General features: G+C 39.3%; 1 protein-coding gene across 2 annotated transcripts in view; it reads right to left on the reverse strand.

Annotated features, from left to right (window-relative positions):
* The window catches only part of TXNRD3 (thioredoxin reductase 3), a 47,337-nt gene that overhangs the window by 24,638 nt on the left and 6,324 nt on the right, over positions 1 to 16,375 (reverse strand). For both annotated transcript variants that reach the window (XM_019024684.4, XM_055381479.2), the window contains exons 2-7: positions 14,822 to 14,882; positions 13,696 to 13,805; positions 11,882 to 11,986; positions 11,567 to 11,639; positions 9,618 to 9,737; positions 1,837 to 1,979 (exon numbers count right to left, since the gene is read on the reverse strand). In XM_019024684.4, coding sequence (XP_018880229.1) covers positions 1,837 to 1,979; positions 9,618 to 9,737; positions 11,567 to 11,639; positions 11,882 to 11,986; positions 13,696 to 13,805; positions 14,822 to 14,882 — 612 coding nt within the window. The remainder of the gene's footprint in view (positions 1 to 1,836; positions 1,980 to 9,617; positions 9,738 to 11,566; positions 11,640 to 11,881; positions 11,987 to 13,695; positions 13,806 to 14,821; positions 14,883 to 16,375) is intronic.

Consider the following 16,375-nt stretch of genomic DNA (forward strand, 5'->3'; position numbering starts at 1 on the left):
TGGTGAGGGTAGGGTAGTGGACTAGAAAGCCAATCAAGGATGTATTAAAGAAGGAGTAGAGATTTTCAAGTGGAGATAAGAAAAATGAAATGATGGGAGAGGAATGGAGACCTGGAAGACAGAACAATGCACACAAAAGCACATGAGCCCAGGAGGAGTTGGTGTTTGAAGACTGGAGAGCAGGGTTGTGTCAGAAGTCACATGAAACAGACTAGAGCCAAGTGCGAAGGCCCTTATGTCATCCTAACAACTTAGGCTATGGGGAACCAACAAAGGTTGCTCACAATTTTTAATTATACAAATAATTCAAAAATACATTTTCATTTTTAAAAAATTCAAATACTTTGGGAGGCCGAGGAAGGCAGATCACAAGGTCAGGAGTTCGAGACCAGCCTGGCCAACATGGTGAAACCCCATCTCTACTTAAAAAACACAAAAATTAGCTGGGCATGGTGGTATATGCCTGCAATCCCAGCTACTTGGGAGGCTGAGGTGGGAGAATTGCTTGAACCCGGGAGCTGGAGGTTGCAGTGAATCAAGATCACGCCACTGCACTCCATCCTGGGTAACAGAGCAAGACTCTGTCTCAAAAAAAAAAAAAAAAGAAAGAAGCAACAACAAAAAAGAAACAACAAAAAAAGAAAAAACCATTCACATGCTAATATTAATGAAGGTGTTTAAACAAGTGGGTTGGCACCATGAGTGGGATGGAGAACAGAGCCTGGAGAAAGAGCCTTGCTTAGAAGGGCTCTGAAACAGACAAGCAAGTACAGGCTCTGGGGTGAAACGGAGACTCTGGAGTTTCTCGCCTGCAGACTGGGAATGTGCTAGCATCACTAAACAAGGAGCCACACAATAGGCAGGCTTGGTTGGGGCTTATTCAACCATGTGTGCCAGGCAATTTGAGAAACACAACATGTATTTCTGCTGTGTTTCATGTAAATAACATAATTCAAATTGGCCCATGTAAGGTTTTAAAGGGCTGACTTTATCCTATTATATTTTTTTAGGGGTGAAATATATCTTTAACTGACTAAAGCACATCATCCAAAATATAGATTATATGGCAAATGATAACAACCGTTAAACCTAGGAATTGAATATTTGGATATTTACTGTGTTATACTCCCAATTTCCTGTTAAATTAAAAAAATTTAAATAAAATGCTGAAAATAAGCATTGAAGGGCAGCTTTAAATGGACCATACCTCACACATTTCTGAGATAACAGCTGAATACAAAATAATCTAAAATCTTGTGAAGATTATCTCACACTGTGCTAACAAAGTACAAAAATAAACTAGATGATGAGGACAATATGTGATTGTCATAATTCCAATTAAACTGTTTGTGTTCTTCAAAATGATCTCATTTTCCATATGTATTAATCTAATAATATATATTACAAAGATAAACTTATAAAACACACTAATTCTAATGCTACTTTATCAATGCTTTTATGAATAATATAATATTGGAGTTCTAGTTAAGGTTTCATTTTTAGGAAGGATTCCACTAATAAAATTTTGATCTTTTTAGTCTTTTAAACTTTGAACTACTTAGTTTAAACATGTTCTCTTTTAAGACGGCAATAAAATCAAAGACAAATAATTTTAAATTAAGAGTTCTTTAAAACACAATTTCTTCAAGTTAACCAAACATGTAGAATCAGCAAACAATAGGGGAGAAACACACACACATGCATGGCCGTGTGTGTGTGTGTGTGTGCACGCATGCCTGTTACGCCCCTTAACATGCAACATGAAATTTTAGTTGAAGGCAAGTACAAACAATTGTAAAGAAAGGAGATGAACAAGACAAGAAACTCAAGCACTACCTTTATTTTATGATGTTCAACAAATTCTCCATAGGAATTGACATAGGCCACAGCCTTTTCCCTCAGAGACAACCTGTAGCCCCAGTTTAGAGAGCTGATGTGGTTCTGAATCGCTTTTGTCATTGTCTCCCAGTTGTGCCTCACTAAGAAGAAATAATCAGGGTGAAGATGTTAGGTGAATTTTACCTTTAATGGTAAATTACATATAACCACACATGAGCCATACTAACAGTGCTTTAAAAATCAAGAAGTAGACAAACAGTAACTTAAATATTTTGTATGCCAGCCATAGTTTATACTCTTCCTAATTTATATTACAAAGAATGTGGAAAAATCAAGAGTTCTGAAAAGAAGAAAACTGGGGAAAAGTCCATGGAGGAGAGAATGGGGAAACTGGCCCTCATATGGCAACGCCTGCCACGACGTAAGGCAGGAGGCTCACCTCTCCTCGGTGGCACCTCCTAGAACCCTTTCCCACTCCATGGGACCTACTTTACTTGGCCCTTGGATGGGAAGAAGGCCTCAAGTCAGTGAGCTTGGTACACTCACCTCAACAGACTGGCATGGTTCCACTCTCATTTGGTTCACAGGGCAGTGGTTTCATGACAGTGAATATCTTACATGTCTTTACAACAAATATGGTTCACGCTCACCACTGCCAACCTTCAATATTACAGTGTTTACCCATTCCTTTGGAAGGTGGGGCAGGATTCGGGTGTTGGAATTCCACGTCATCCCTGTATCTTCTAGGTGGGATTTACTGCATAGTGTTCACCTTGTCTACAGATGCCAGATCCTGAAGGTCACCCTGTGCAGCTCTATGTTTATAAGATGCAGGGGTCAGCCCAGCCAGGGCTTTCATCATAACTGGATGAGATCCCCGAAGACAAACCAACAACCTGAGGTCAAGGGTAACATCTGGAAAATTACCCCATCTACCACTGTCAAGAAATGCCCCCCTACTCATCCAGGGACATGGGATGTTACCATGCAGGAAAGGGAGTCGACTGGAGGGGACAGTCAGTGCACAGAGAAGCTTAGCCAATGTCAACACACACGGCCCTTTCTATGATGCCAATGTACCAGTCTCCTAAAATTTTGCAACCCAGAATAGTCGTTCTTGTTACTACATTACCTCATCCTCCCACACCCTGTGATGTTGGTTATGATTCCCGAACCTGTCCCAGCAGTGACCATGTCACCACAATGGCACATATCCTCACATCCTAAAGATACTTCCTCCCCATCCCCCAGAAACTTTTCTTCCAACCCTTAAACTATTTATCCTAAGAATCCTGTCAGCTCAACTAACAGTTCATGTGTCCTTTTGTTTCTTGTTCTTGTTGCAAAAGGCATCTTAGATTAGAGGCTCTCAAATACAGCTGCACATCATAATGGGAATCATGTGGACCTATACAAATCCTAGGACCTGCCAAAAACTATGGAATCAGGAGTGGGACCCCAGAACCTGTACAGTTAAAAAGCTCCTCCTGGAGTTTTTGATATGCCAAATCAATGAACTGGCACTTTGAAACCACCTGTTCTACTGTTTTATTGATGTGTTTAGTCCTGCAACAGTATAATATTTTTAAATACTGAGAAAGGTCACCCTCTATACTTTCTCAAAGGTTGCTTAGCTATTTTCACATATGTATTTTTCAAAACGAATTTTAAAATAATCAGCCAATCTCCAAAAAGAAAAAAAAGGTCTCATGGAGATCTTACTGGACTTATATAAAATTTACAAACAATTTTTGAGATACTGTCTTCACAATATTGAGACATCCTCTATAAAATCACAGTAAATTTTTTGTTATGCCTTTATATTCTTTCCTTATATATCCTGTACATTCCTGGTTGAATTTATTTCAAGTTATTTTCATTTTTTGTTACAATTTTCCATTATACATGTGAGTATGTGTATATATTTATATTACACACATCACACATACATATATATACACATACACATGTATATATACCTATACACACATAAAAACACACACATATATACAAACACACACACAAACATACTTTAAGAGACAGAGTCTCATTCTGCTGCCCAGGCTGGAGTGCTATGGCATGGTCTTGGCTCACTGCAGCCTTGATCTCCCAGGTCCAAGTAATTCTCCTGCCTCAGCCTTTCGAGTAGCTGGAACTACATGCATGAGCCACCATGCCCAGCTTATTTTTCTGTTTTTTATTTTTGTAAGGAAGGGGTCTCGCTATGTTGCCCAGGCTAGTCTCAAGCTCCTCATCTCAAGCAATCTTCCTGCCACAGTCTCACAAAAGCAATCAACTTAACTCATTAGTTCTAATATTTCTTGTTTAATCTCTTATATATTCTATGTATGTTGTATATAATCATGTATAACATAACTCATACATTTAAAATATCTTTTTATTACTTCTTTTCCAATCTATGTACTTTTTCTATCGGCCCTTTGTGTGCACTGATCCAAAGCTCCAAACAGTGCAGATATCAGTAGTGAATGTCTGATTCTTGACTTAATTAAAATACCCCAAGTTCTTCTCCAATAAGTATTGCTTCTGACTCTTCTCCACCATGTGAAGAAGTATCTATTTGTTTTCTAAAGCAGGAATGGGTATGAGATTTGTGTGAAATGCCCTCAGAGCTGAAATCCTGGCCATCATGCTGATTCTGTGCACTCCTGCTGTGCTATCCTGGGCTGACCCCCTTCCTGCACCCCACGGCAAGCCCTACCCACTCACATTTGTTCCTTCGAGACACTACCAGAGAGGATTTGCCAATGCTTGCCCTAGAGTTTGGGCACCTCTATGGGGTATAGTTTTCTATTTTTAGACTATCTTTCTGTATCATGGTTATTTCAGCCTCCAAAAAAAGGTGGCTTTTCTAAGTCTAGCTTTTCCAGAACAGTGTAAATCAAACTTGTCCAACCTGTGGCCCACGGGCTGCAGGAGGCCCAGGATGGCTTCAAATGGGGACCAACACAAATTTGTAAATTTTCTTAAAACATGAGGTTTCTTTTGTGATTTTTTTTTTTTTGAGCTCATCAGCTATTGTTAGTGTATTTTATGTATGGCCCAAGACAATTCTTCTTCCAATGTGGCCAAGGGAAGTCAAAAGATTGGACACCCCTGGTTTAAATTATAGAAGAAGTGCCTGTTACTTGCAGATTTGGAAAAATGTACCTGTAACACTAATGGTACCTTTTGGAGACTGGGTTATTCTTACACAATGTTTTTTCTTTGATTATTCAAGTCAATTCTGGTCATTTATATTTTCATAGAAGATATTCCTTTTCATCAAGATATTTAACATTATGACCACTAATTTTTATACTCAATTTGTGGCATCTCTCCCCATCTGTAGTTACACTTCTTTTCTCATGTCTGATGCCGCATATCTGTATGAGTTTCCCCCCTTATTTCCTTAATTGGATTTGCCAAACATTTGCCTATTTTATTTGTATTTTCAAATATAGTCTTGGTTTTGTTTATCAGTTCTATTTGGGAAGGGAGCTAACATTAATTTCTGAGTTTTTCTGTTTGCTTGTTTTTTGCTTATATTCAACCTATCTGATATTAACTACCACTGATATTATTTACATTTTCCTGCTATATCATTTTCCTGTTTAAAAATTTCTCATCTAAAATTTTAAATAGGAAATTCTTAATTTCCTACTTAAAATGTAAAATTTCCATATTTTCAACAATTATTTCTTTTGGTTTTAGGTATTTGTCTTAAACATAGCATATGGAAGAATTTTGCCATCTACTAACCCAAAAATCTGAGTCATTCAGCTTTATCCTAGTAAGTAATATGACTACTCTTATGTAAGGTATCTTATTTTCTGTTGCTATTTTTGTTTGTTTCAACTTGTAGTTTCATGTTGCTTCCCTTTCTATTTTTTCCTTACTACCTTCTCTTTGTATATTTTCCCCTCTCTTTTTAAACTTTTACTTGAAAGTTTATTCAGTTTCTAATCTGGAAATTATCTATACATTATAAACTTATTTTAACCTATATTTCTCTCTTGCTCTTTTTTTTTTTTTTTTGAGATGGAGTCTCACTGTCGCCCAGGCTGGAGAGCAGTGGCATGATCTCGGCTCACTGCAACCTCCGCCTCCTGGGTTCAAGCGATTCTCTTGCCTCAACCTCCCGAGTAGCTGGGACTACAGGCGCATGCCACCATGCCTGGCTAATTTTTTGTATTTTTAGTAGAGACAGGGTTTCATTGTGTTAGCCAGAATGGTCTTGATCTCCTGACCTCGTGATCCGCCCGCCTCGGTCTCCCAAAGGACTGGGATTACAGGCATGAGCCACCACGTCCAGCCTAGCCTATATGTCTTTATCAATATCAAGAATGCAAGTATCTAGAACATTCTCCCAGAACATGATTTTGGCATGCTTTGACTTCCTCTCTTTTGCTGCTCAGATTCTGATGACTTCTCTTGGCCCTTTATTGAGTCTATACCTAAATACACCATGTGTTGGCTAGCTAAGTATTTCTTAGTCAGCACCCCAAAGCTGACTTAGAAAGCATTTTAGCTGGGCACGGTGGCTCATGTCTGCAATCCCAGCACTTTGGGAGGCCAAGGTGGGCGGATCACCTGAGGTTGGAAGTTCAAGACCAGCCTGGCCAACATGGTGAAACCCCGTCTCCACTAAAAATATAAACATCAGCCAGGCGTGGTGGTGTGCACCTATAATCCAAGCTACTCAGGAGGCTGAGGCAGGAGAATCGCTTGAACACGGGAGATGGAGGAACGCAGTGAGCTGAGATCGTACCACTGCACTCCAGCTTGGGCAACATAGTGAAACTCCTCTGTCTCAAAAAAAAGAAAAAAGAAAGTATTTTGTATAGGGGGAACTTTGAGGAAGCTAATTATAAGATTTTACCCATTCAAAGAAATTAGAAAGTATTTAGAAATATTCAGCACTTAGAACAGAATTAACGTCATTTGACCCTACAGGAGCAGGGAGTGCAGCAAAGCAATGTGTGCAGACATCCTGCTATCTCTGAGAATGTAAGACAATGGAGAACAGACAGAAGTAACACACAGAAAGGTCTCCAGCTGGCACAGACCACACAGGTCTGATATCACCCACACAAGCCACCTCTGCCTGCTGTGTCTCCAACACAGAGTGAGTGCTGTGGTTCACCCTTTACAGCCTCTTCCCTACCACTGAGGTTTTAGGGGCTTCTCCCCTCTTGGACTCAATTAGTTTTGAAACAGTGTAGATATTTATTTTAAAAAGAGATTCCATAAGTACCTGCCAAGTCAAAATGTGCATAATTCAAATCCTATTCCATTTAGCCTTTCTGCAGCATTTGATTCAGTTAGTGCTCTTTTTAGATTCCCTAAGGCCCCAATCATGCCCTTAAAAAAGCCAGACTCCTCCTGGCTTCTGTGATTCAACTCTCTTGGTTTTCCTCCTTTTCCTCACCCAGTTACTATAGGTATTAAAATATCTCAGTGTTCTGTCTCTGTTTTCTATGCTTTTCATTCTCCCCAATCCCCCATGTGCTGTGCCTCTCACACCCAGCTCTCGCCCAGCTCTCTTTCGGGAACAAACCTTCCTCATACAGCAAACTCTACCAGGATGTTCCCAAGGCACCTGAAGTATAGTGTCCAAGTAAGATGAAGGGTTTAGGGAAAAGAAAGATTTTTTTCTTTTTCCGAGACAAGATCTCATTCTGTTGCACAGGCTGGAGTGCAGTGGCGCAATCAGAGCTCACTGCAGCCTTGACCTCCTTGGACTCAAGCTATCCTCTTACCTCAGCCTCCCGAGTAGCTAGGACTACAGGTGCATGCCACCATGCCTGCCTAATTTTTCTATTTTTTGTAGAGTAATTTTTCTATTTTTTGTAGAGACAGAGTCTCACTATGTTGCCCAGGCTGGTCTCAATCTCCTGGGCTTGAACAATCCTTCTACCTCAGCCTCCCAAAGTGCTGGGATTATAGGCGTGAGTCACTAAGCCCAACCAGAAGAAGGATTCTTGAAAGCAAATAAAACTACCCCAAAATTACACTGCCAAGTCAGGAGGCCTCATTTTATCTACAACCAGCTGATCCTAGCTTGACCTAAGGCTCTCCATTGAGTTGACTGGAGAAATGTGTCCAGCATCAACCCATTATCCTGAACTCAACCCCACCCTGCCAATAAACCAAAGCTGCCTGTGTTTTCTATCTCAGTGAACAGTATTCCATTTCCCCCCAGTCTCTCTTCCTGTATTCTTTCCTCTCCCTCAATCCATATCCTACCATGACCTGGATGCCCTGTCATAATCACCTGGCTACGGTCAGAACCAGGATCATCTATGATGCTTTAAATGTGCACGTACACTGCCCACATCTACCAGATCAAAATCTCTGCACAAAGAGACAAGTGGTTTGTAATTTTTCTTAAAGTCCACAAGACATTCTGATACACAGCCAAGTGTCTACATCCAACTGGCCACCATATCTGGTCAATTTTATGCCTTCAACTACCCTTCAACCAGACTTCAGTCTTTGCTCAACCCTCTGTCATTTCTTGCCCCCACCTCCTTAACCTTTCCTCTCTTTTCTAAGTTCCTTAGTGCCATAAAAGGTGTGAAAGTTGTCAGAATCAAAATGGAGTAACTTGTGTAAAAAAAAAAAAAAAACTCTCCGACAAACAGAGGTGGGGAAGGCCATGAAGAAAGGGTTTCCTGGTTTCTATGCCTGATAACAAAATCATCACAAAGACTACAAAAACCAAAAACTTGCCCAAAGGCCATCACAACCTAACATAAAAGTACATCTTCCAGGACATCTGCCCAGCAACTGCCTGTCCAACCTCAGACTTGAGTCACCCTAGTTATTGATCCTTGTAGCCAAGGATAATCATTTCGAAACAATCATATCCTCCTCCTCATTTTTGCTTAGGAAACAATAGTTTACTATGGCACACATATTCCAGCTGCAGTGCCCACTTCCCAAATAAGCATCATTTTCTTTGGGGAGTTTTTTTCTGCTTGCTACTTAGCTTGACAGTAGGACTCAGAATCACAGCCGTGGCTCATGCTCCTCTCCTGCTTCAACTCCCTTCATCTACTCTTCACTCCAGCCACTATTAACCCCCCAAAACACCATGTTTCCTCTCATCTCCATAGTGTTCATCAAACTGCTTCCAGTCTTAAAGGTCCTACTCCTCTGTGACCTTCAAGATGCAGCTCAAGGGTCATCTTGTCTGAAGAGCTTTCCCTGACACTCCCCCACCACCCTCAAGGCTACATGGAGCCAATACTCAAAGCAGCATGGCTAATTTGAGTGCACTGAATGGATCTCCTTGTCTCTCTCCCACGGACTACATGCTGCTTACAGGCAGCTCTGTCTTCCTCACATCTGTATCCCCAGAGCTTAGCCAATACATGTTTACTAGATGAATTTCTTTTCCACTTTTCATTAACCAAAGATATATATAACCACTGAGAAAAAATGTTATAATAACAGATATAATTCAAACAATAACCTTTGCTATTCTATTTTTCTTATACTTGAAAGAAGTCTGAAAATAGTGATTACTTAATCTTTTACATTCTGCTAAGGGTGTGGAATTGCTGCAGCTGAGACAATTCCCTCTAGGTGGTGAGGCCCACAAGAGCGGGGGACCCTTTTGCATCCTCTATGCCTGGCTGACAGTGGCTTCCTAATGAATGTTCATTAAATGAATTACGAACTCAACTATAAAAATATGAATACCAAGTCTTTATCTAAAAAACTCATTTTTTTCTTTTCTCTCAATCTATACTTTATGAACCATTACTCACCTTGTTGATTATATTCCCAGCCAAATTTCCTTGAGTCACATAATGCCTGCCCCAAAAGGGCAGCCTGATGCATCAATTTCTTAGGAATACAACCTACATTTACACAAGTGCCACCAAGACCTGAGAAAGAAAATAAGTTTTAATGCTTCTTTGTGTGTCTAGTTTCACACATCTGCAATCATATTATATTAAAACATGTGGAAATGACAAGCTCAATGGTGGGGGGGATGACACCCCACCTCAAAATAAGACACAAGGGATTAACCCAAATTTTCCAACTACGGGTTCACAGAAGAGACCCAAAGATGAGTAAAAATACAGATGTGCACGTGAGAAGTTTTCTGGGCACAGCATCCAAAACTTTCACTTCAGTCTGATCCACAGAGATCAGAATGATCTAAGATTAATTAGATATGTACTACACCAAGGGTGAGAACCTCAGCTCCCAGCCCTGTACTCTCCATAACTCTGACTCCTCGGAGCCACGTTGTCAACTGCAAGCTGCCTGGTCACATTTACTCTGAGTCCTGAACAACACAAAATGGATTATGCAAAACGGAGTGCCCCTTTGCAGGGCAGGTCTCAGATTCTCTCTGACTGCAGGTCTTCTGGTATGCCAGATAAGTAGGATTATTTCTGGACAAGAAAGGGAGAAAGGGAGGAGAAAAAGAGGAAAGAGGCCAGGGTGAGGGACAAAAAACAAGTGTACACACACCACAAGAACATTATGAGAAAAATCGAGGTAGATTAGCTTTTGTATATAAAATTCTAGGCTATAACTTTCTGAGTAAGTTTGAATTTTAAAAATTGATTTTTACACTTTATGTGAAAAAAATCTGCCAGAAAATTTTTTCTAGCAGAAAAGAGAAGACACACTTGAGTTGGGTAACTGAAGGATTAACAGAGAAATTATCACAAAGGTGTAATCAGGAAGAGCAAAAAGGGATAGAATAGTTCCCTAAACTAGTGACAGCAGTGTACCATTGGCAGCCCCATGTGAAGGGGCAAGGAGACTGAGTGCCACCACCCAGAGGGAGCCAGCCATCCAATGGAGGGGGTGGCCTTCCACAGGAAGATGCAGGGACCCAGCAGGGAAGGAGCCAGGGGAATAAAATCCCAACTCCACTCTCCCTCTGCCCTCTTCCCGTTACCCCAAAGTGCCCAAGCTGCCCCAGAAGCCAGAGGGCAAGGCTGCCAACAGATCAGTCTTATGGAGCGTACAGCAGGGCAGAGGCAGAGGGGGAATGCATTTAAAGAATAAATGGAAAACATCCAGCACAAAATCTATGTGCTCTTTTCACTGTGGAAAAACAACATGGAAAGGTGAGCACTCTAGTCTACAGTAGACAGCAGAGTCACAGGGCTGGTCATTGGTCTCCTTGCTAAGCTAAACTGTAATTATTACATACACTCACTCCATCAGCTATTGTGCAGCTAATATAGTCAATTATGAAACCAACACAGAAACAAAGAAAAGTGTTTCTGGCAAACTTATGTGACCACGACACAGTACATACACTGTGACCTCAACTATACACTCAAAAAAATACTACGGCAGAAGTGCTGAAACACTGTGGTCATGGAATTTTTTTTTCTTTTTGCAAAATCTTCCTTATTAATGTTTATATTATCTTTCCAACATCACTGCTTGTTAACTATATCCTTACTAAGACTCAGTTTCTTTTTTTAAATTTTTTTAAAATTTTTTTATTTTTTTGAATAGAGACAAGGTCTCACTATATTTCCGGGCTAGTCTGGAACTTCTGGGCCTCTCAAAGTGCTGCGATTTCAGGCATGAGCCTCTGGGCCAGGCCTAGACTCGCTTGTTTTCTTATCCAAGAAACAGGCGAGTTATACTTCTTAAGATTGTTGTGAGGATTAAATGAGATTACATAAAGCAAACAACATATGTAAAGAGCAGAGAGGAACAACAGAGAAAAACAACTTACCCCAGGATGTGCCCTGAGGTGACGGGACAACAAAGTCTAGCACCATAACTTTCTTTCCCAAAATGGCAGCTTCCTACAAACGAACAACAACAAAAATTACGTATAAAGATCTTGTCACTTTCCTGACACTCCCTCAATCTTTGTCTTCCGTAAAAGACTGTTTTTGTGTGACACACAATCTTTTACCTGAATTATACCAGCTATTACAACAAAAGCTTAAACTGTAACATTAGTTTGTTTTTTTTAAGTAGCAGAAGAAATAGCTATGGCAGTCATCAGGAAAATTATCTACGAGTTTCATTTCTATGTTCATACCTTCGCACATGAAAGGCCTCCAGAACCACCACCGATGATGATGAGATCATAATCATATGCCGAATCTTCCTGAAGGAGCTTCTGTAACAAACCACTCTGATATGCCTATGGTTTAATTACAGGAGAAAGAACACTGAAGAATTTAAAGTTTTACAGCTATTTATGTACACCCTATGTTCAATTGGTATGGATTTCTTTTATAAAAATCTTAGGAAAAATCTATAATTCATCTAAGTTGGAACTGTAAATTTATCTGGATGCTATTTAAAAACAGGGTCCAACTAGTTAGAACTTATACCAAAGTACATATGTTTTTGTCCCTTCTTACACCTGACAGCTAGGAATGTGTCAAATAACCTAGAAGGTTGTGGCTCTGTACATATATAAGATGAGGTCATTCTCCTTGGTCTAATTATCAAAATATTATAGTCAAGTGCAGTGGAATAGCCAAGTATCATTTTTCATTAGCTCACTTGTGCTAGTCTTCATTTTGAAAACAATTCTTATGCATTATCAGCAAATTTTGTCATGGCTTCTCATAAATCGATCTAACTTTTGTAGTTACACTGGTGAGCTTCCTTTACAACACCAACATCTCCCATTTTCTTTCAGCAACAGTCATGATGCTGGCCCTGGGCCGTATCCTCTTGCTCATTTGGCCCTCCTTGTGATCAGAAGTAGCTTAGATGATGTTAGAGGTTCGATGTGTGATTTAGTAACAGTTTTCTTTATGCCAAGTCAGTTGCTCACTCCCATTACCTTGGCTTTAGACAAATACCATGATCAAACTAGCCCTTCCTGTAACACACAACAGATGCTTCATAACTACGTGGACTCACCAGATGCCATGTGTCCCCATGAAGAATGGGTGCCCAAGAAGGTTTTAGGGACATTCTAAAAAGGGTCCCTATGGCCTCCTTACTTTTAGGTGCCCTTAGGGAAATCCACCTCCTCAGAATCTGCCATCCAAGAAATATCTTTCTGTCTTGAAATAATAGAATTGCTCTCTCTGCATCTACAGATTTATTCTTGGACATCATTTTCCAAGTTAGGATTGGCAAGACAAGCACTTCAGAAGGTGTTTACAGGACTTACCACTATGTGAACTAGGTTATAAATTCTAGGACTAATAAAGCAGATTGTTACTGCATAAGGATGCTGATCATAGATTAACACACAACATAGACAATCTTTTTCCTCCACAAAAATATAACTCTTAATTAAAGTCTCAAATACAACTATTTAATCAACCACTGATTACTCATATTGTATACATATATAAAGGATATGACAGAGTAGAATTTTAATAAAAGTAAATAACTAATTATAAAATAAGGATCTTATTTAATAAACAATTTTTATCTATCACTGCTTACCTAACAACTCCTGCTCATTTTTAGCACTCTAGGAATCAAAAACTCAAAAGCCATAGGCCTTTGGCAACCACCCCAAGGCTAGCAGTCTTAACAGGAATTCTAATTGTCCTAGACAAGAATGGCAGTGTTGACCTCTTTCTACTGGGCAAACATTAATGTTATCTCTCCCTACCAGGAGGAAAAGACCTGGGATGTCTCCAGGGTGGCCCACTGGTTTGTCCTGGTGCCCTCACACAAAAATCCTAGCTTCTGAAGTTCAGGCTGGCAGAAAAGCTAATTTCCCTTAAAGCAATCAGTATTATCTGATAATTATCCTATATGCTTCATTTTATAACTTCCAAAAGATGAGTGGACTCCTAAAAACCATTTTCTCCTCTTTTAAATACTTTTTTAAAATGTGAACAAACAGCATTGAAGAACATATAATAGTATTATTACCTGGAAAGTTTGGTCACATCCACCTACATGCACTTTATTCACGAAAATATTGGGCACGGTTTTCTGATTAGTGATTTCTAACAGCACTTCTTGAACCCTGGCTCCATCATCTAAAGAAGAAAAAAACTATATATAAAAACACTGAAAAGAGTTTCACATCTTTGTGAGTTAAACTAAAGTGTTACAACACTCAAATGTTCACATGTACATACTCATAACAGGTCAGTGTGTTATATAACTTTATGAAATGATAACTCAAGAGGGGAAAACATCCCTGCTTTCAAAGAAAATCTTAAAAAATAAAGCTCTACTGATTCCTTCAAAGATAAACCCTTCAAAATTAGATTTTGACATATTATTCAGTGACTATGCCAAGACAGATAAGAGCCCTCTTTAAAGAGCAAGAATCAAGATAAAATCGCTGTAACAATAACCCAGAAAATACTTCTTACAATTACATTTGAAAAATGTTTATGGTCATAGTCCAATATTTATCTTCCATCCCTAAAAATAAAACTGGTCCATCACTACTTAAGACTACCTTATTGGTAAACCCTTTAGAAAAGTCTCCAAGATTCAAGAGCATTTCATTCATTAAGGCAACTTTAAAGTGAGTCAGTGAGGTTCTATGAAGGCAGAAATCAAACTTGTTCTGTTCATCACCATGCCCTCACCCCTGAAAAGCTCCTTATGTGTAAAGTGCTGAACTAATATTAGATGTATGAATGCCAAGAATTCAAAAGTATAAAGCTAAAAACTTAATGCACTCTCCCTGGTGGATGACACAGCCAGGAAATGGGAGCGGATCCTTTTCATTTGTTACAGCTTTATCTGTTCTGCTAGAGAGCTGGCAGATACATCTGAAATGCCTTAAGTACTTCAAAGGGAGCAGCTTATATATCTTCCTCCCACTCCCTTCCCTCAAATATGGAAAATGTATAAATAAAAAAACTACACCAATTTATCCGTCACATTAGGGTTCATTTTCTGCATGGCTGAATGTAGACAAAAATGCCTCATTTAACCCGAAGACAAGAGTAATCTGAATTGAACAAAGTAAATGGAAAGAAGTCAATCTCGTTGGCATTTATTATAAACAACACTATGTTGTAACTGGTCTACTTACCAACTTGATCAAGTTCCAAGACATTACATTCGACTCCCAAAGAAGAAAAGAGTTCTTTCACCTGTAAAAAAAATTTAGCTAAGTTTCACTCTCAGAAAAGATTCAACAGCTATGAAATATGAACATAGTAATGAGAGATGTCAACAACAAATGTTCTGGAGGAACAGGAGTTCTAGCCAATGTGTGGTTTTTGTTTTTGTTTTTGATTTTTTCCTTTCCTCTACACATCTTCCCAGAATAATCTCAGGCCATCCCTTGCCTTCTTTTTACTGTCTCTTATGACTTTCAAATCTACAACTTTGGCCCAAATCTCTTTTCTGAACTCAAATAGGCAGTATCTATTTTCCACCTGCGTGTCCCACAGGCATCTCACAGGCAACACACTCACAATGCTACTCCTCTCCTTCCACTCAGTAAGACCCCATCTCTACAAAAAATAAAAAAACAAATTAGCCAGGCATGGTGGCACATGCCTGCAGTCCCAGGTACTCAGGAGGCTGAGGTGGGAGGATCGCTGAAGCCCAGAAGTTTGAAGCTGCAGTGAGCCATGATCACACCACTTCACAACAGCCTGGGTGACACAGCAAGAAGACCCTGTCCCCCTCCAAAAAAGTACTATTAGTCCTAGCCAGAGCAATACCACAAGAAAAGGAAATAAAAGGCATCCTAACTGGAAAATAAGTTAAATTATCTCTGTTCACAGACAACATGATCTCATGCGTAGAAAACCTAAAGATTTCACAGACACACACATACCAAAACTGTTGAAATAAAGAAATTCAGCAAAGTCGCATTGTACAAAATCAACACACAAAAATCAGTTGATTTTCTGTATACCAATAACGAACAATCCAAAATAGAAATTGAGAAAAAAAATTTCATTTATAATAGCAACAAGAAGAACTAAATACTTAGGAAGAAACTTAACCGAGAAAGCAAAAGACTTGGATGCTGAAAACCACAAATGTTGCTGAAAGGAATTAAATAAGATAGCAACAAATAACAATATCCCATGTTCATGGATTGGAAGATTTTATATTTGCAAATATGTCAGTAGTACCCTAAGCAATCTACAGATTTAATGCAATCCTTTTCAAAATCCCAATGATCTTTTTTTGCAGAAATAGAAAAATCCATCCTAAAATTCATATGGAATTTCAAAGGACCCTGAATAACCAGAACAATCTTGTAAAGAAGAACAAAGTGGAAGAACTCATGCTTCCTGATTTCAAAACTTACTACAAAGATACAGTAATCAAAACAGTGCCGTACTGGCATAAAGACAGGCTTACGGACCAAGGAAGAGACCAGAGAGGACAGAAATAAAGCTTCACATATACAGGGAAATGATTTTTTACAAGGGTGCCAAGACCATTCAATGGGGAAAGGAGAGTCTTTTCAACAAATGATGCTGAGAAAACTGGCTGTCCACTAAAAAAAGAATGAAACTGGACCCTTACCTAACACCATGTATGGAAATTAACTCGAAATGGGTCAAAGACCCAAATGTCAGAGCTAAAACTACAAAACTCTTAGAAGAAAACATACGGCAAA

Source organism: Gorilla gorilla, chromosome 2 (assembly GCF_029281585.2).
Source record: "Gorilla gorilla gorilla isolate KB3781 chromosome 2, NHGRI_mGorGor1-v2.1_pri, whole genome shotgun sequence".
Classification (NCBI taxonomy): Eukaryota; Metazoa; Chordata; class Mammalia; order Primates; family Hominidae; genus Gorilla; species Gorilla gorilla.